Source organism: Mastigoproctus giganteus, chromosome 6 (genome assembly GCF_048544385.1).
Source record: "Mastigoproctus giganteus isolate SK-2022 chromosome 6, ASM4854438v1, whole genome shotgun sequence".
NCBI classification, from domain to species: domain Eukaryota; kingdom Metazoa; phylum Arthropoda; class Arachnida; order Uropygi; family Thelyphonidae; genus Mastigoproctus; species Mastigoproctus giganteus.
Window position 1 is genome coordinate 206,566,092 of NC_143580.1, and position 20,690 is coordinate 206,586,781.

The following is a 20,690-nucleotide window of genomic DNA, read 5'->3' on the forward strand; positions in this document are numbered from 1 at the left end:
ACTCAACACTGCACTGTCCAGCAATGTCGACTGGCTTCACTTCCTTGGTTTTTATGTGTTTCTTAACTAATAGCATAACCCCCCCCTTCCTATCCTGTCTATCCTTTCTGTAGACGTTGTACTCCCCAAATTCCAGTTCTGCATCCCTTATATCTGTGTGACACCATGTCTCTGATATCCCAACAATATCTGCCTTTGATGTTTTGAGCAATACCTCAAATTCATCAAATTTATTTACTAAACTCCTAGCATTGGTGTACACGCAAGTATACATATACCTGTTTCTATTCTTAGCTACCCTAACACAACCCATGTGTTTACTTGTACCACAATGGCTCCCAGCAGTCTCTGAAATATTATGCATCTTGTTTTTCAGGCTTCTGCTCATTCTAATAGAAGCAGTGCAAGAATCTCTTTCACCTCTGCCAGTGGCTACTGTCAATCTATTGGTCTTTGTCTCCCCCCCCAAGCTAGCAGTTTTCCGATCCACCTAACACTGCCTCGATAGCATCAGCAAATATTCTTGCACCCTTTCTATTTAAGTGTATCCCATCCCTGTAGAAGCAATCTCTCCTGTTAACAAGTACAGTCCAGGCTGTAAAACAGCCTGTAAAAACAGCAACAACTAAGCAACATGAACTAGCAAATGCATCATAACTATATATTATTTGAACTTTTAAAACATTAAAAGAATGTATTATAATACATTGTCTTTTGCAATCAGGTCACAAAGGAGGTTAGGCAGGCGAAGGCAGATTACGAGAAATCCTTGGCAAAAGATGCTAAGAAAAACAGCAAGGATTTCTTTACTTATATAAACTCTAAAAGGAAGGGAATGAATCTGATTGGTCCACTTCACATCGATGGTTTGACTGTTGATGATCCTGCTCAGATAGCAAACAAATTGAATGAGTATTTTGCATCTACATTCACACATGAGGAATTATTAAGGTTTGAAAATGGCAGAAGGTTATCAAATTGAAGCAGGATACTTAATGATTTTGTAATAACTGAGAGAAAAGTGGAGGAGAAATTGTGGAAGTTAAACATAAGAAAAGCACCTGGGGTGGATGGGATCTATCCAGTTATATTAAAGGAGGCGGCAAAGCAACTAAGCAAACCCTTGGCCATAATTATGAGAACATCCTTGGACTCAGTGGAGGTTCCCACGGACTGGAGATGTGCGAATGTATCCCCACTTCACAAAGGGGGATCGAAGGGTGACACGAGTAATTACAGACCAGTTAGTTTAACTTCTGTTCCGGGTAAAATAATCAATGGGTGCTACTCTTCGTGGACTAATGTTATTAGTGGAGTCCCACAGGGTTCGGTGTTGGGTCCACTGTTGTTTTGTATATTTATCAATGATATTGATGAAGGTATATCAGGCTTAATGTCGAAGTTTGCAGATGATACGAAGGTTGGCAGGGTTGTTAATGACAGTAATGGCAGTGTTCTACTGCAACAGGATCTAGATAATTTGGGCAGATGGGCTAAGAAGTGGCAACTGAAGTTTAACCTTGACAAATGCAAAGTACTGCATATGGGTAGAAGTAACCCCAGAGAAACGTACCAACTGTGTGTGGTACTACACTTAAGGTGGTAGAAAATGAAAAAGACCTGGGAGTAATTGTGCAGTCAGATATGAAGTTTTCTGAGCAATGCAGACACAGACTGCCAGGGCAAGTCATGGGGTTTTGTCAATGATATATAGGAATTTTGCTAGCAGGGAGAAGGAGGTGATTGTCCCTCTGTATAAGGCAATGGTCAAGCCACACCTTGAGTACTGCGTACAGGTCTGGAGGCCTCATTTTAGGAAGGACGTAGATTTACTTGAGCGTGTACAGAGAAGGGCAACAAGATTGGTGAGGGAAATGAAGGGATCCTCTTACCAAGAGAGGCTTAAGTTCTGCAAATTGCAGTGGCTGGAGAATAGGCACCTGTATGGTGATCTGACCGAGGTGTATAAGGCATTGAATGGGCTGAGCACGCTGAATTCTGATGGGATCCTTCCACTTGTTCAGATTACGAACCTAAGGGGGCATAAATTCAAATTAAGAAAGGACAGAGGTAGAATAGATGTGCGGAAATTTGCCTTCAGCCAGCGGGTGGCTAATTGCTGGAACAAACTTCCATCTATCGTTGTGGAAGTTGATAGGTTGAAAAAATTTAAGGAGGAACTGGACAGGCATCTGGAGGGAATGGTGTGATTTTTTTTTTTTTTTTTTTTTTTGGCTGATGCTGCATAAGCTCATACACTTGCTTTCTTGCATCAAATGCCACTACTACTACTACTACTACATTGTCTTTAATGAAAATTTATGAGGCTTACTACAATTCTTAATAAAAAATACTCCATGTTGAGTCTTTAAACTTTAATTTCATTCTCACAAATACATATAGCCAGACAGACTTCATTTATTTCAATGAACTTAAAGTTAGCATTACTATATGATGTGCTGCTCTTCACTTTTAAAAAGCATTTTCAACTCAACGTTGGTGACACCTGACCTAACACATCCCTCAATAAAATATATATTGCATTAATCACCAGTTCAAGATTAACCATAACTGCACCCACTTTTCTAATTATACACACAGACTTGCTTGAATGGCTTTAGAAACAACACATTGTTTACAGGCATTATGGGTGAAAAGAGTCTGACATACCCTGTATCCCATGGCTTTTTTTTTTTTTTTTTGTCTGCATTTTGTCGACAGCTTTGTCTAAACAAGCTGATGACGAAAAGTCTTAAAAGTCCCTGTAATAGCATCAACCATCTGATCTTCTCATCAAATGGTTAACATCATTGTTATGGTAAGTTAGAATGTGTTCATTTTATGCTTGATTTATTGATGAAATTATTTATTTTTTTCATGCACTTGTTGTTGTTATTTGGTTTTTAGGAGCATTAGCAACTAAGGCCATATTGCTCTGAGTATATGCGGTGGACATTCCCTGACCTTTCCGCATCCTCCATATTTGGTAGCTCACAGGCTCGAACCCCGGTCTAATCAAGAAGCGTGTGCTACGCACTGCTGCTCTGCCCACCTGGCTACGGAGGCGCCTTCATGCACTTATTTTTATGAACTTGAAAATGGAAGAGACTAAATTTCATGTTCATATTTTATGTATATAATTTTTTTTTTCAAAGCAGAATTAATAAATATTTCATTTCATTCAAAAGACAACATTTACTCTATGAAGAATACACGCAAAAAAATACTAAGACCTCTCAGACCCCTGTGCCATTATTACTGTTACAAATGATGGCAACAGCACTGACAGGTTACAGACAATCAACTTCCAATTTACAAAAATTGTAGTTAATGGCAAATTTTCAATGGAACTCAGTTTTGCAGTTTGATGGAACTGCAAATCAGGACGGTATTGGAAATAAGCAAGTAACATATCCTGTTTATATTATATGTCCATTTTATCTATAATTAAACATACAAATAATTAAATAGCATGTATACAAACCTGTACTGCTTCATCAAGGTTATAATTCTGCCTCTTTTTAAATTTTTTTTCCAGATAACTGTTAGCTTCTGTTTGTTTAACACCTACACTTGTTGCACGGTAACCACAATAATAACCAGCAGGATCAGCTTTATATAATTCAGGTTCTCCCTTTGTTTCATCATACGCAATTAGCATCATACCTAAGCATATTTAGAAATATATTATAACCTTTGTTTAAATGCTGTTATAATAATGGGCAATACATAACTTAAATAGACTAAAATAAACTAATACAAACTCAAGCACTTTATGAGTTGCCAACAAGCACTGAGGTAGTCAGTGGTTTTCAAAATTATGAGGTGTAATTCAACTTTTCTTAGAGAGCCAAGTCTTGTTTCTATATTTTATTTAAAAAGTGAACTTAATGAATAAAAAACAAATAAAAAGTCACTTCAGCATAAGCTAACATCTGTTGTTTTGGTTTTTAGGAGCATTAGCAACTAAGGTCATATTGGTGGTCATTCCCTGACCTTTCAGCATCCTACGTATTTGGTGGTCACAGGCTTGAACCCCAGTCTAATCAAGAAGAGTGTGCTACGCACTGCTGCTCCTGCCCACCTGGCTAAGGAGGTGCCAACCTAACATCTCTGCTAACCGAAATAGTTAAATAGGCAAATTATCACACCCAAAATTTAACAGTTTATAACATGGCTGCAAACATGTATTTCTTAGATTTTACACATGGAATAAAGATGTAGTGTTACAGTAGAGTACCGATAAACCAAGACTCGTTTAACCAAAGTTCTGCATTATCTAAGGTAAATAGTTGAAAAGTTGTAATATACTTTGTCATCAAAGACAAGAGTACGTAGTCCAGTAGCAGGAACTTACACCAGTTGACTGTTGAGCCATGCTGATCTTTTACATTTGTTAATTTTGTGATTCCAATTTTAAAGATTTTTGGACTCTAATTTTAAACATTTAATAAAAAAATAAATAAAAATATTTAAAAATTTTACTCTCTAATTTTCTAAATTTTTTATTTGTGACGTTTCATTTACATTATTAGGGTTAGTGTAAGCAATGAATAGAAAGCAGAAGCATGTTGTTGTGTCTTTAGATACGAATGCAATCAAATGCTTGGATCAAGAAGAAACAATAAAAAAAGTGGCTAGTGATTAAGGCATTAGTGAAGTGACTGTAGGGGACTGAAGAGGAGAAAGAGAGCAGAAATTGAAAAATGGTGTTCACAAAGAGCACCTGTATGTGATAGTGAAAATCTGAATAGAAAAACAATGAAGAAAGGTGAATTTGAATAAACTTCTGAAGCTTGCTTTTTTTTTTTTTTTTTTTTTCCCCACACAGATGAAAGACAAAGGAAGCCTGATTTCTGGACTGATTTTACAGGCTAAGGCCTTAGAATTTCATAAGCATTTTAATAAAGGGGAAAAATTTACTGCAAGTATTAGTTGGTTGGATCGTTGGAAAAAAAGTTTTGGACTTGAAGGAAATCTGAACATCACTGGGTAAAAATTATCAGCTAGCACAGAAGAAATAGCAACATTTACTGCTAAATTAGCAAAAATTATTTAAGAAAATTTTGAATTTGGATCAAATTTAAAATTGTGACAAAATGAGCCTGAATTATAAAATGCTCCCATCCACTTGCAGCTAGAAAAGAAAAATCAGTTCCTGGTTATAAATGAAGCAAGGTGGGAATGATGGTACTGGCATGCTCAAATTCATCAGGGGAGCATAAACTTTAACTCTCATTGGAAAGTCAAGGAAACCCCCAAGCTTTAAAAAATGTAAAACGTTTGCCTGTTAACTATGCAAATAAAAAAAAATGCAGAGATGAATTCAAGTTTGTTTAAAACAGTTTCATGAATAATTTGTCCCTAGCACAAAAAAGAATATTTGAACAAAAAGAAACTTCTCTATAAAGAACTTTTAATTTTGGACAATGCTCCATCCCATCCAGATGAAAGTGAACTAGTTTTTGCCACCTAATGTGACATCCCTTCTTCAACCTCTAGATCAAGGTGTTTTGGGGACTTTGAAATGCAACTATAGGCAATGTCTCTTAAAATATCTGCTTCAAAATCTTGAAACAGGGACCAGCATTGTTGAGAATCTTAAAAAAATAAACATCAAGGACATTATTTACTGGTTGGCAGAAGCTTGGAACGATCTTAAAACATCTACTCTTATTAAATCCTGGAAAAATATTTTTATGCTCCCAAAATGAAGCCAACGAGAATGAGATGGCAAATGAAGATGACAAAGGTAAGGAAACCCTTTTAGAACTAGCCAATAACCTTGCTGTTTCGAACACTCTTACTTCTTGTTTTGGACACTCTTACTCTTATCACCAGCCAACATCCATTTGCTGTCCAACTTCAAACTCACAGAACCAACTTTTAATCTTACTTGTTTATTCATTCAACTGCCGTTTTCTGGAACAACCTTCCTTCATACGTATTTCCTGAAAATTACAGCCTACAGAAGTTCAAGTCCAATGTCAACAAATATCTTCTTTCGTCTTCTCAACCTCCAACCCAAGCACTACAGGTTCTAATATCTCTTGTGTTTGGAGTTTACATAAAAAAAAATTGTAATTACCGTATTTCCCCATGTAAGAGACACCTTAATTTTGGGGCCCGAAATTTGAAAGAAAAAAAAAAAAAAAAAAAAAATGTATTACATAAAGTTATTGAACTCAAGTTTTATTCATCATAAAATTCATACAATTCATCACTGTCAAAACTCCCATCCATTAGCTTGTCCTCATCTGTGTCTGATGACAAATCACTGTCTTCATGTATTGCTTTGTCCTCAGTTCCATCTATGGCATTTGAAATGCCACACTTCTTAAATGACTTGACAACGATCTCAATCTTGATATTATCCCAGGATCTTTTCACCCAGGTACAAACTTCTCCTATAGCTGGTTTCTTCACTCTTCCTGCTGGTGTCAAATTGTCCCCCAGAAGACTTCATCAATTGGTTCCATTCGGTTGGAGCTGGGATGCCAAGCCTCCAGGTACGACAACAAGTTTGTTTTTTGCTCTGCAGCAATCTTGCTTTGTATTTTTTGTTATGTGTGCCCTGAACTGATCAAGCACCAATATGGCAGGTTTGCATAAGAGCCCACCTGGTCTCCTGCTCCAAACTTTCTCAAACCAAATCTTCATCCCATCCTGATCCATCCAACCCTTGTCATGAATGTGGACAATCACTCCTCGAGGAATGTCTTCTTTTGGCATTTTGCATTTGAAAATCAGCATAGGATGCAGCTTGGTTCTGTCGGCACAACAAGCTAGAATAACTGTATAATGGGTCTTTTCATGTCCACTTGTCTTCACAGTTAGTTTTCACCCCCTTCTTATCAACAGTTCTGCTACTTGGGACATCAAATTGAAGGGGGACTTTGTCCATATTTGCAATCTGTCCCAACTCAAACTGATGTCTTCCGACATTGAATGACAAAACGATGAAATTCAAGGACCTTCTGCTCATAGCTTTCAGGCATCCTTTGGGCAAGTCTGGTGCATATACGCATGCTTAGTCCATTCCGTTTCATGAACCTGAAGCACCAATTGTGTCCTCCTTTGAAATTAGTAACTTCTTTTTCATCAGCAATTCTTCTTGCCTCATGCTAAACCATCTTTGTGGACACAGGAATTCCAATTGCCCTTTGATCCTCATTCCATATCTTCAATTCCCTCTCTAAATCAGGCCATTTTGCTGACTTGCCTCTAATGGCCTTCTTCTGCCATGGTGTTTTCAGTAGGGTTTCTTCTTCCCGTAGCCAGTCTCGGATTGTTTTCTCAGTTGGAGAAGGACCAAACTTGCGTTCAGCAGCACGATTTCCATTCACTTTTACAAACTGGATCACTTTTAACTTGAATTCAGCACTGTACGAAAATCTTTTCTGAGCCATTTCTGGGCAGAACGTGACAAAACATAACCTAATATACTGGTAACAAGTGCGAAACAATGAGCGCAAATACAACAAGCGTGAAAAAGCAGGAAATGCAAGTAAAAAAAATCTACAACCACTGTATAAGACGCACCCAGTTTTTAGACCCCAAATTTTTCGAAAAAAGGTGCGTCTTATACATGGGGAAATACGGTAGTACTACTGAAACTTTTTTTTTTTTTTTCCCCACTTAAAGATGTATGTTATCCAATGCTGAATGACATTTCTAAAAGCAACAACATAGTAGACGAATACAGCAGTTTCAAACTACAATAAGAGCACTGTGAACTGTGCAACAGATACTAAAACCTTTTCTGTTAATTTAAAATGCCATTGGTCACAGGAACATACAATGAGTTAGGTGAGAGGAAGTGGAGGGAGGGGAATAGCCATAGCACTATGGATAATTAATCTGCATAAAAAAAAAAAATGATCAGTAGTTGGTGGGGGGAGGGATAATAAAAAACTACCTCAACAAATTTATGTGAATAAAGTAATCCACATATATTGTAATTCACTTAAAGAAAATGATACCTGTGTCAGAAAAAAAATTTTTTTTTTTTTTTTTGTACTATAATCTGAACACATTATGTACCAAAAAATAAGTAAAAACAATGAATAAATTCTACTTGTTGTCAGCTTCATCTTAATGCCAATTTTCCTGTAAAATACCCATTGCAGTGTAATAATAGATGAACAAGCTTAACTACAAAAAGAAAATTATGGAAGAGAATATAATTATATTAACACAGACTGCTCTGGTTCAGAAAGATTTAGATTTAGTTATTGGGAGGAACTACTGCTGTTAGGGAAATAAATAACAGTTTTTAATAAAGATAAGTAGACTAGAAACACTCTGTTTACTGAGAACTAAAACTGGGGGGTTGAATGCATTATTATTCATCTGTAAATTAACAATAATAACTGTACAAAAACTGATGATCTGCTGGATAGATAAAAAGGAATACCGAAAAAATGCTACAAATTAGGTTAGAATATATTTATCAACAATTCTGCCCATGCACAACAGGAGGGACTATAAGCTAAAAGGCTTTTGCAAATGTCAATGAGGAGCTCTTAAGGATTCATTGAAACTATTACTTGGGTAAGGGGAGAACCAGGTAATACAGATGTGAATGATTTTTGTGATGATGATGGTGGATCACAATAACACTTGCACACATCTCAGGTTTCTTGTAGAAAACCACAAAAGTCAGAGCCTTCTGATGTTGGAAATGATGTGCCAAGAACAACAATTTTTTTTTTAATTATCAGGAAACTAATGCTAAGAAAACAATGCAAGAACACACAGTATGAACTGTGTCCACAGTAATGTCAGGAGTATTGTCAATAAAATGAATGAGTAAACTAGGTAAGACAACTAACACTGACATAATAAGGCTAATGGAAATTGTGTTACCTAGAAATAGGGTACAATGAGTTTTGTTACAATATATACAAAGGAAGGAGATACCAGACAGAAGAGAAGAGGTGAAGATGGACCATATGTTACTTGTCAAAAAAAGTTGTACACAAGCATTCCCATATATGGAACTCTTATGTATTAACAATGCAAGCACATCTAGATATTTTATCTTTTATGGTTATTATCTACACATTCACTGAGTGAATAAACAGAAAACACTGTTCAGATATATAGTTTATTTATAAATATTTCTAAATTAATAAATTTAGAAACTACTTCATTTGTCTATGTATTTTGTGGCCAGCAGGTTTTTCAACTGCTATGAGCAAACACAATGGTCTTAATACTCAAGACAGAACAAACTTCCTTAATCACAACTCCCACCACAATTAACATTTAAATTACTATCACTATAAGGCAATTTTCTTATTTGTTTAAAATACTAAGCAGCAATATGGCAGTCTGTTCTGGAACTTGTTGATGTCTCATTAGCCCTCAAGTGGTCTGAAGCAGTTGCCATTCAGCATAAAAGGTTAAAACTTTGATTATGTTAAATTAGTATATAGCAATATCAATGGCCCTACAAATAAATAAAATACATATATCACGACCAGCAGGCTTCCATTTTTTGTGAAACAGTAATGACTGGAATTTCCTAATGGAAACAAATGTTTTAATTTGATGGTAACACCATGTAACTTTTTTTTTAACTGAAAAATTCAATATCACCCAATCTTGAAATACTTTTACTGAACTCTATAGAGATGATTGTGATCACCACTCCCTTTCAAGATCTTTCGCAAGTCTATCATTATCCCTGTAAGTTACAATACATTTATGTTCAATTTATGATGGTACTAATGGTCTTATTCTGCGCTGTTTTAAAAACTTTATCCACTAAAACAGAAAAAATGAAGTCAATTCTAAGTGGCAGCTATGCACAACAATGACTCCAAAATAACTTAAGTGACCCCAAAATAACCCTGGGGAACAGTGACCCCAAAATAACTTATACACTTTGTGGAGTTGAACTAAGGTCAGTAGTGGAAGAAAGGGACTTAGGCGTTATGATATAGTCAGACATGAAGTTCTCCAAGCATCGTAGATAGGTTGCAAGGAAGGCCCATGGTGTCCTATATGATTTATCGAACTTTTGCTAGTAGAGATAAGGGCATCATAATTCCATTATATAAGGCTATTATCAGACCACACTTGGAATACTGTGTTCAAGTGTGGAGACTACACCTAAAAAAAAAGACACCAAACCTTGAAGGACCAAAGACGGGTAACTCGCCTGGTGAGATCGGCAAAAGGGCATCCATACAAGGAAAGACTTCGAATATATAGGTTGCACAGTTTGGAAACTAGGCATCTTAGAGGAGACTTGATTGAGATGTTTAAGGCTCCGAGAGGCAAAAGTAAAATGAATGAGCATGAAATTTTAACAGTTATAAATAATTCTAGAACTTGGGGACATAAATTCAAGATGTGGGGAGATGTTTAGACTGTTTTATTTTATTAACTGTAGTTAAAGTGTAGGTAATTTATACCAGTAAAATAAAATTACTGGAATAAGTTACCTATACGGGTGGTAGAGGCTGACAGTTTGGGGAAAGCATTGGTTGTCTATTTCCTTTTCTTTTATTAATTATTTATTTTATTTTTTAATTATTATTATTTTATTCTTTTTTCTTTTGTTTTCTTTTTCGCTGGTGCAGTATAAACCTTAAGCTTCCTTGCACCATATGGCTAACACTATATTAAGTACATCAAATTTTGTGAAAATCAATGAATGTCTGTTTTTGTTCAGTTGAATCGGTTTTCCAAAGGTAAATAACAATATATTATAACTAGAAATATTTCTAAAAGTGATACTAACTGCATCCAAGTGGCCTCATTTCTGCATTCTGAGTATAAACTTGAGAGATGTCAGCTATTCGCTTGCAAAGCATATCCACTGGAATATCATACCCATATTTATATTTCCAATTAGCTGATTCATATCTAGCCCGTTGTACCTGAGAATGTCCATCAGCTGTTTAAAAATAACAAAAATTGGCTCTTGAAACAGTGTTCTAACATATTTAGAATCGTTCTGGGCTTAAAAAAGTTATACCATTACTGAGCAGGGATCAAAAAGATGTTGTGAACCAATAAATTTATTCTGATAGAACTATGTTAATTGGTTCACAAAATATTACAGAATTAACACAATTCCCACAGAACTGTGTTCAAAAGGATTTAGTGACAAACTGTTTTTGGCTACTGTTTAGTAATGGTATAACATTTTTAAGCCCAGAATGATTCTAAAAAACAGCAATTTTTAGAATCATTCTAACTAATGAACACAATCCTTACTTGTGTTAATATGCATATATATACACACACACATATATATATATATATATATATATATATAGTATCGGTGTAAATACACCATAGTTAACCCATATATTTGAACTACGTATGTAGCGTAGAGGGCATCGTTTTAATTGTAATTACACACACACATATATATAATTTATTTTATTTTTTTTATTTAAACATATATATATATATATTCCACACACATATATATAAAATCAATGTGCAAATGAGAACACTTCATTTCTGCCCATTTGCCATATTGCCCATTCGTTCTTCCAACCAGCACATGGCAACATAATATTCAGTACTTCAGCTACAATATACGATACATGGATAGCCTATGTGACATATACAAAAATAAAAAATAATTGCCAGATTTATATATTCAGACCTTTCTGAAAGACCTAAATATAAAATTTCACGAAAATCCATCAACTGGGAGTCAAGTTATTACATGCAGACAGATGGACAAAGAAATAATAATTGTTGGATTTCTAATGGTCTGATTTTGATGAAATTTGGAACAGCTCGACAAATCTTTCTAAAAGGCCCAATTATAAAACTTCACAAATCTGTCCAATAGGAGTCGTGCTGTTATGTGTGGATTGACGGATAGGTTGTTAGCATATATGTTAACACAACTAAAAATGTGTCTGGTGGACACATTTTTAGTTGTGCCTACAGGAAAAAAGACTACCAAAAAGAGATTGCATATTAGACCTTAGAGTACATCATAATAAAAGTAGTGGAATTAGAACATGATCCTTCTGATTATGATAAAGATAACTGCAAATCTTATAACTATAAAAATATGAAATATTTTGAAATTCTAAAATTTGCAAAAATTGTAAAAAAAAAATAAATATTAGCTCAGTTAACCATTTTCCTCCTACATTTAAAAACTTCTTAACAAATTAAGAGAACTTCTGAATAGTCTGTTATATATGAGTGATGTCCTCTGACAAACCCAAGAATACATTAGTCTCTAGTGTATGTAAGCAGTAAATGTGAAACCCATATGGCAATGTATGAAATAGGTACTGCCTTCATAACTGACAGTTACTACAGATGTCGATGACATTATGGTTTATACAGAATAAGTGAGAAGTTCTGAGGTTAAAAAAAAAAAAAAAGAGGTGGGGCTATAATCCCTATACATAACATTTCATTCTTTATATGTTTAATCACTAAACTTGAAGGTTGTACAACAAATCTTAACACATTCACTGCCAGCTTGACCTGCACTCGGTGATCACTGTTGTTTGTTTGTTTGTTTGTTTGTTATTTGGTTTTTAGGAGCATTAGCAACTAAGGCCATATTACTCCGGGAATATGCGGTGGTCATTCCCTGACCTTTCCGCATCCTCCGTATTTGGTGGTGACGAGCTCTAACCCCGGTCTAATCAAGAAGCATGTGCTACGCACCACTGCTCCTTCCCACCTGGCTACAGAGGCACCCGGTGATCACTTGAATTGTGATCACCCCATCCATAATGGACTGCTGAGGCCTATCTTCTTACATACTCAATACATGAAGCTGTACCCTGTAAATCAATATTATTTATATTTTATAATAAATTTTATTTTCTGGATTCACATCAACGATATGTTTTATGTTATTTGCTGTATCCTTCTGAAGTAATTGTGTCAGCTTTGCATAATCTTTTGTGATATCAGAAGTGGCAGCCCAAAACTTTAACATTCTTTAACAAAAACAATGTTTTTGAAAAAACTTCAAAAAACATTTTTCAATTCCTTCTGTTCTCAAGAATCCACTGCCGAATTTATGACACGCAATTCTGAATCACCCTGTTTACATCTGTGGGTATACCCCTATCTTATGAAAGACATTTCATCAGTTTACCTTTGGTTCCAGAAGGCCTTCACACATTGCCACAACTGAAATTTTCAATCAGCTCTATGGATAATGGAAGACAGAAGACTGACCACTTGCTATATAGCCAATACCCTCAAGATCTACAGAAAAGAGTGCAACACATTCAGAAACCCTGGGAAGGTTTCTGCACACAGTCCAAACAACCTTTAATACCTGATAAAAACAGTTGTAGGCAGAGACATTTGGTGCAATATCTACATTTTAAGGCAGATCCAAAGAATTTTTTTTGGTGTTGATTTGTGACACTGGGAGGAAAAGAACAGTCCAAGCCAGTGTTTTTCTACCACATAATCTGTAGAAGAGTTTCTGTCATATGCCATATATTTTATACCAGATATCTATTTACCTACCAGCCCACTAAGCTCTAACAGTGGCATCAGTGTAGCACAATACCAACTCACAAATATCACTGTACCATAATAGTACAGCGATGAAACTTACTGCTTGAAATATTAACTAAAATGAGGGGGAGAGTTGCACCCTTATTATCATAGGCATGTTACACAAAAAAGTGCAACATGCCTTTGACATTAAGTGGCCTCCTTTATCTAAGTGTCAGACACACAGATAAAGGGGACCACTTTTGTAGAATTGACAGTTCGATTAAACTCATGTGGGATATAAGCAACTGCAGCCCATGAGTGATGAAAGTGCTTAGTTTTTTTTTTTTTTTTTTTGTAATGTGTTATACAATTCTAATTACAGTTCTGGTTAATGATTTATTCTATGTATTCCTTTAACCCGTTCACCATGCCCAGATACACTGTCGACAAAACATTATGACCTAATACAGTAGACTTTCAAAATAATGTACCCTCAGGGATTCAAGGTGCAATTATTTTGATTTTTCTGTTATCTAGAAAGTTTTATTTTTAATACATTTAATGCAGAAATAATTAGGTTAAATAAGAAATAGAGATATTAAGAATGCAATTTTATTAACTGTGCATAAAAAAAAATAAACATGTTGACGATCCAGTGTTACATTCTGCCATTAATACACTCCTACTTACATCCCATTCTATTTTCTTTATTATATCAAGTTTAATCTGTGCGGGGATAGCACAGTGGTTTGTCGCCGTCCTCTTCACGCCGGGTGGAAAAGGCCCAGGTTCGAATCCCGTCGATGACGCGAGGAACTTTAATGAGCTTTTTTTTACTCCGTGGCTGAGTTAGTCAGTCTCAGGCATAGATAGCAAGGTTTTTCGTCCAGCAAAACAGGCAACTCGACCAGAGAACACAAGCAATTTACAGACACAATACACATGGGTAGATGGAATAGCTTTCTGGGTGATATAATAGTTTGGATTATATCAAGTTTGTCACTAAGCTTTAATGTTTTTCTTCTTTTCTTCTCTTTATGAGGTTTATTAACTTTAGGAACCATAGTGAGGGGTATTTAATTAAAAATAAATGTAAAACAGTGGTGTAATCCGTGATATTAGTACAGAATTCACTTTCAAAATAGTGAATGTAAACAAATACAGTAATCATGTGACTTGCCGTTTTCTTTTTTTTTTGGCACTGCAAGACTTCTGCACTGTATGTAAACATCCAATCTCAAAGTGGCTTTAGCTCAAATGTTCCATTATTTGGGGTGCCATTATTTCAACAGTCTACTGTAGTGGGTATATCCTCTTGCCACCAGAAATTGCATCCCACAGATCGGTAACAATCCATGATGGAGGATCCAAACACCAGATCTCTCAACCCACATAACCCCAGAGGTGTTCTAAGGGATTCATGTCCAGCAAAGTTGGAGGCCAAGGTACCACTCTTGAGCAATGTGGCATTATACTGCTGGAACACACCTGTGCCATCCAGGAAGACAAGTCACCACATGAAGGGGTGTATCAGTCACAACGAGGTAGTTTTTAGAATACAGAGTGCAGTAGAAGGGATGCGTATGAGAGGTCCAAAAGATCTCCAGGAAAACATCGCCCACACCTGCCTATTTCTGGTGGACAGAATATCGGAGTGATTCCTCTCTGCAGTTTGCCACTGTACCCTCCACCTTCTGTCCACATGGTACAGTATGAACATGATTAATCAGAAAAGTCAAATTTTTTTTTTCTTCTCCCCCTAGTCATCAATAGTCCTATAATGCCGGTCAGATGAAACTTTAGGCTTCACTGGTGATGGGTGACCACAAGCATTGTCCAGTCAATGTTTTGAGTGGACAATGTATAATCAGAGTAACAACACAACTGCTGAGAACCATGTCCAATACTCACTTTACAACAGTGTGTTTTGGCCAAGAGATAACATACTTATTCTAACTGCTGTCCAAAACTGATTATACATTTTTTAAAGGGAAGAAATTCTATTCCCAAAAACAAGTCTCAGAAATGATGATAGCACATGGTTCTGCTTAAAATTTATACTGTAACTAGTTGGGGAAGGGCTCCACTTGGAATCAAATTTTTCTATAAAATCTATTGGAATCAGGTATCTATTTATTGAAGGTTCAGAACATTACTCATAAAAAGAATTTTCATCTCTCTTTTTTTTTTAATTCATTTAGTTTCCTTTTTTTAGTGGAATACTATTCTTTTATAAACACTTTAGATCCTCACATCCTTGACTAACAATTGTGTTAGTCAAGGATGTGAGGATCTAAAATTGTGAAAAAATTGTGTTAGTCTACACAAGGATGGGGTGACATGCATAATGACAGGCGTATAGGCAGAGCAGAAAACATAAGAAACAAACAAAAACAGAATGTTTGTTTTATTTATCAGCAAAAAATAGTCTCAGAGCCTAAATGAAGTTCTTATGCAATCAATAAAAACTATAAATTTTGCAATACACTTGAACTTGCAAAAGTTCACATTGTGTGCATGTGTGTGTGTGTATATATGTGTGTGTGTGTGTGTGTGTGTGTGTGTGTGTAGAAATGGGATATCTGGGCACACACACACTTGCCAATCTCATTTACAAAAAATGCCTGCCAGAAATATATGCATAATTTTGATGTTGATTATCAAGCAAGCAAGCAAAGAAAAGCAAACAACTGGGCACTAAAAATGATTACTAGTTTATTAGAGAAAAAGCAGTGCATTGATGTATATCCACTTTCAGTATTTAAAATTTAATATGCAAATGTCAAAAATATATACTATATGATGGCCCTAAAAACAAACAATAAGCCAGTAAATAAATCCATAGTGAACTCATAAGGAAAAACTACATAATTAGTGTAAAGGGATCGATTTGATTGTATCTCGTATTGTGATTACCTTCACAATGAGTTACCATGTATTGCACTACCTCGAATAAGTAACGCTTCACTAATAGAGAAGACTATTGTTACTTATTCTCAGTGAGTACCCACCACCCAGATGGCACCATTTCAAGGCTTATTGGCTTATCCTCGGTGGGCAGACAGATACCCTGTGTTGCAATCACCTCAACCCAGTTGAAGTTATTTCCACAATATGAAAGATGCCAAAAGGTGTGCAAGATAATACTTAAATTAAATACACTATAAAATATTAGTGTGAATACACCATAGTGAACTCATAATGAAAAACCACATAAATAGCTTTAAGTATTATCTTGGCACCGACTATAGGCCAACAAGCCTTGAAACAGTGTCTGGGTGATGGTGGTGCCCACTGAGAATAAGTAACAATAGTCCTCTACTAGTGAAGCATTACTTATTCGAAGTAGTGCAATACATTGTAACTCATTGTGAAGGTAGTCACAATATGAAATACAATCAAATCGATACCTTTACACTACTTATGTAGTTTTTCATTATGAGTTCACTATGGTGTATTTACACCGATATTTTATAATGTATTTTAAACTCATAATATATTATGCCTTGAGCATTTATCTTTTAATTTAAGTATCATCTTGCACACCTTTTGGCATCTCTCACATTGTGTAAATATCTTGACAACTGGGTTGGCATGATTGCAACACCAGGGTATCTGCCCACACACTAAGCTAACAAGCCTTGAAATGCTGCCGTCTGGGTGGTGGTGCCCACTGAGAATAAGTAACAATAGTCTTCTCTATTAGTGAAATGTTACTTATTTAAGGTAGTACAATACATGGTAATTTGTGAAGGTTGTCACAATGAGATACAATCAAATCGATGCTTTTACACTACTATGTAGTTTTTCATTATGAGTTCACTATGGTGTATTTACACCGATATTTTATAGTGTATTTTAAACTCATAATATATTATGCCTTGAGCCTTTCTTTTAATTTAAGTATAAATCCATAGTATACTGAATGCTCCCGAAAAGTTTTTCAAGAATTAAAAAATAAGAAAAGCATAAAAAAACCTGACTGATTTAATGCTTGATTAAATAATTCTTTGGAATATTAGAACTATTAAATAACACAGGATCAACAAGCATTTTTCATTGAAAAAAAGATGCATGCACACACACATGGACTCTACATATCAATTCCAAATCTGTTTTCAGTTTTCCTCTATCAGATCTATTTTTCATGATGAGATCAATTATGTGAACACGATGAGACTGATTATACCATTCACATACCTATTCAGCCAACCTACATGAATGTAACTATCATTATGGGTTATACATTCGTATTTATGCAATTGTTTGAATATATTTATATTCTTGTCATTTCATAATTTAATTATTGATTTTAAAAATTGTTTCACATAAGATCCAGTGAAATACTGAAATATATTCATCATCATAACTCAAAAGTGTAAAAACCACCCCAACAAATTCTGCTATATGTGTGCAGCCCTTTCCTAACTAAATTATAAAGGTGTACAATCACACAATGGATATCTAGAAAATTTATCATTATACTTTGGCTGCTTTGTAAATAACCCAAATAAGGTTTGAGCAGCACATTATTTGCTTGTTCAAATGGATTATGTGACTGGTTGAACTAAAGGAAAAAGTTGATGCTGTTTGCCATACCCATGATAGGGAGGGAGCCAAAAAGAACATGATGGTGATTATTACTTTTGTAATGTAAACAGATCTGGATTTTCAGAGAAGAATAAGCAGAGATTGTTTATCTGAACATGTATTCAATGAGGAGACCAATCCATCACAATGACAGTATGACAATTCCATTACCTCTGCAGCAGAGACTACATTCTTTAGAAGATGAAATGGAATGTGTTGAAGGTGAAACTGGCGGAGACCTGAGAACTTCAGATGATTCTGAGCATACACCTGACAAAAAAACGTTGGAGCAAGAGCTGTTTACTCAATATGAGCTGAATAACCTCAATAGAGGTCTAGCCCTCTCTAAAGATAAAACCAAACTTCTTGCCTCAAGAAAACATAAAATTAAAACAGAAACTCTTAGTTAGTGTCTCACTATTCATAAACAGTTTTGGTGAAATTCTTCAGAGTAAATGGTATCATGCCATGATACCATTTACTCTACAATAAAATACTGCCATGATATCAATGAAATTTTTAGAGAATTGTCTCGAGTATGTTACACCTAAATACTGCCTTTTGATATACTCTTCACAGTGAAGTCTAAAAGTATAGGAACCTAAAGCCATCCATCCCCATTGTCCCCTCTGCTCATCTAAAGGAGACATACTATATCGTGAAGACACTATTCAAAGCAATTCAATACAGCACTCAACAATGGAATATCTTTAGTAAAGTCAAAGTCACTGGTTTCTTAATGGGTAAGCAAGGAGAGTTCACAAAATATTGTTTCCTATACCTATGAGACAGCCATTCTGCACTAAACATCATCACACCAGACATGACTGGCCTCAAAGAAGCATATATGAGCCAGGAATGACTAGTGTGAAGTACATTCCACTAGCAGATCCAATGAAGATTATCCTTCCATTTCACTTAAGCTTGGCCTAATGAAGAGTTTTGTGAAAAGTGACAGATAAGATGAATTCAAGATGATTTCATCACTTAAGTGATAAATTTCCAAAGATCAGTACCATGAAAGCAAAAGAGGGAATATTTGTGGGGTGTCAAATTAGGGAACTTCTGCAGGATAAAAGTTTGAAAAATACCTCAATGTATTAGAATTAAAAGCATGATAGGCTTTCGAATGGCTTTGTTGAAATTTTTTTTTTTGGTAGTTGCAGGCCTCCCACATACAAAGATACAATTTGGAAACTGTTCGACGCAAAAAAAGAAATGGGCTGTCAAATGTCACCGAAACTCCATTTCCTGCATTTGCATTTAGGCTTCTTTCTCAGAAACCTTAGCATGGCAAGGAACTTGTTACTTGCTATGGAATGATTCCATCAAGACATTATTATGTCAATGGAAAATCATTACCAAGGTTTCTGGAAAAAACACGTTGACAGACTACTGTTGGATGTTGTACCATAACATTCCACACAAAGTGTACTACCAAAGGATATCATCTCACATTTTTAAATTGTGCATAACCTTTTTACAATAATGTACTGTATTTTTTTTTAATCTATGCATATTGGATTTAAACTATAAAAGTGATAAAAAATATGCTCAAAAGATGTTCCATGTGAAATATCCATGTAGAATTAAATTTTTTTGAAATAAAGAAATACAAATTTTATTTTTTTTACATAATTTTTTAGCTTTCAATTTCAGGAACACAAGATACAATTGATTTGTGCTATCTAATAATCTAATTTGTGCTAACTAACAAAATGCACAGATGGTTGGTCCCAACTTGTTGATGGCTGATTTAGTCTAGCAGAAGCAAAATTTTTCACCATTTTTGCAAATTCTCAACATTCCCATTGATGTTCTGCAGCTGATTTTGCAATCTTCTTCAGTTTAGAGGCATTTAAGATAGTCTTATGAGCTTTTTGCCATGGCAGCCCAAAATGACGTTTCTTTCTTTCTTTCTTTTCCCCCCGGCAATTTCAAAATTATGTTTTTCTTACCCAAAATGACAAAAAAAAAAAAAATCACTACACTTTAAATTTTTTAAATCGGTCCAGTAGAACTTGGGTTGTCACAAAATGAAGTGACGTGGCCAGTCACTCCACACTGAAACAGTACAAAGTGGAGACTGGTACACGCTGTCGCAACCGACTGGGTGGTGGGGGTAATGATGTGTTGGCAATGAGGAAATACCAGACAAAATTCTTTTTCCTGACCATCAAAGAACACACAAACAGCAGACTTCAGTTCATTATTATCAGCAAAGCGACATCCATGTATGTTTTTCTTAAGGTGTCCAGTGACTATTTTCTGTTTTTCTCGAAACAGGAAATAGTCACTGGGGCCCAGATCCAAACTGTAAGGTGGATGGGTAAGTTATGTAAAGTTGCAGTCTCTGAAAGCAGCAGCAACAGCATGTGACCTGTGCACTGTCACGAATAAGCAGCACACCTCTAGAAAGTTTTCCATAGCATTTTTTCTTTGACTTCCCACTGACTGTCTGCTTGTGTCCCAAGTAGCGAATGTACCAAATTCCATTAACATCCCAAAAAATTGTGGCCACAATCTTGACAGGTGAAGCTTGTGTCCAAAATTTTTTGAGTGGGGAGAGCCCTTGTGCTTCCATTGCACTGATTCTTGCTTGGTCTCAGATCCCAGTGAGGAACCGTTTCATCATCAGT

The 20,690-nt window shown here is 35.5% G+C and overlaps 1 protein-coding gene across 1 annotated transcript in view; it reads right to left on the reverse strand.

The window, feature by feature from the left end:
* LOC150084905 (proteasome subunit alpha type-6-like) overlaps positions 1–20,690 on the reverse strand; it is a 67,137-nt gene that overhangs the window by 16,606 nt on the left and 29,841 nt on the right. The window contains exons 4-5 of the mRNA XM_090375632.1: positions 10,754–10,909; positions 3,485–3,666 (exon numbers count right to left, since the gene is read on the reverse strand). Of these exons, the coding sequence (XP_090231758.1) occupies positions 3,485–3,666; positions 10,754–10,909 (338 nt within the window). The remainder of the gene's footprint in view (positions 1–3,484; positions 3,667–10,753; positions 10,910–20,690) is intronic.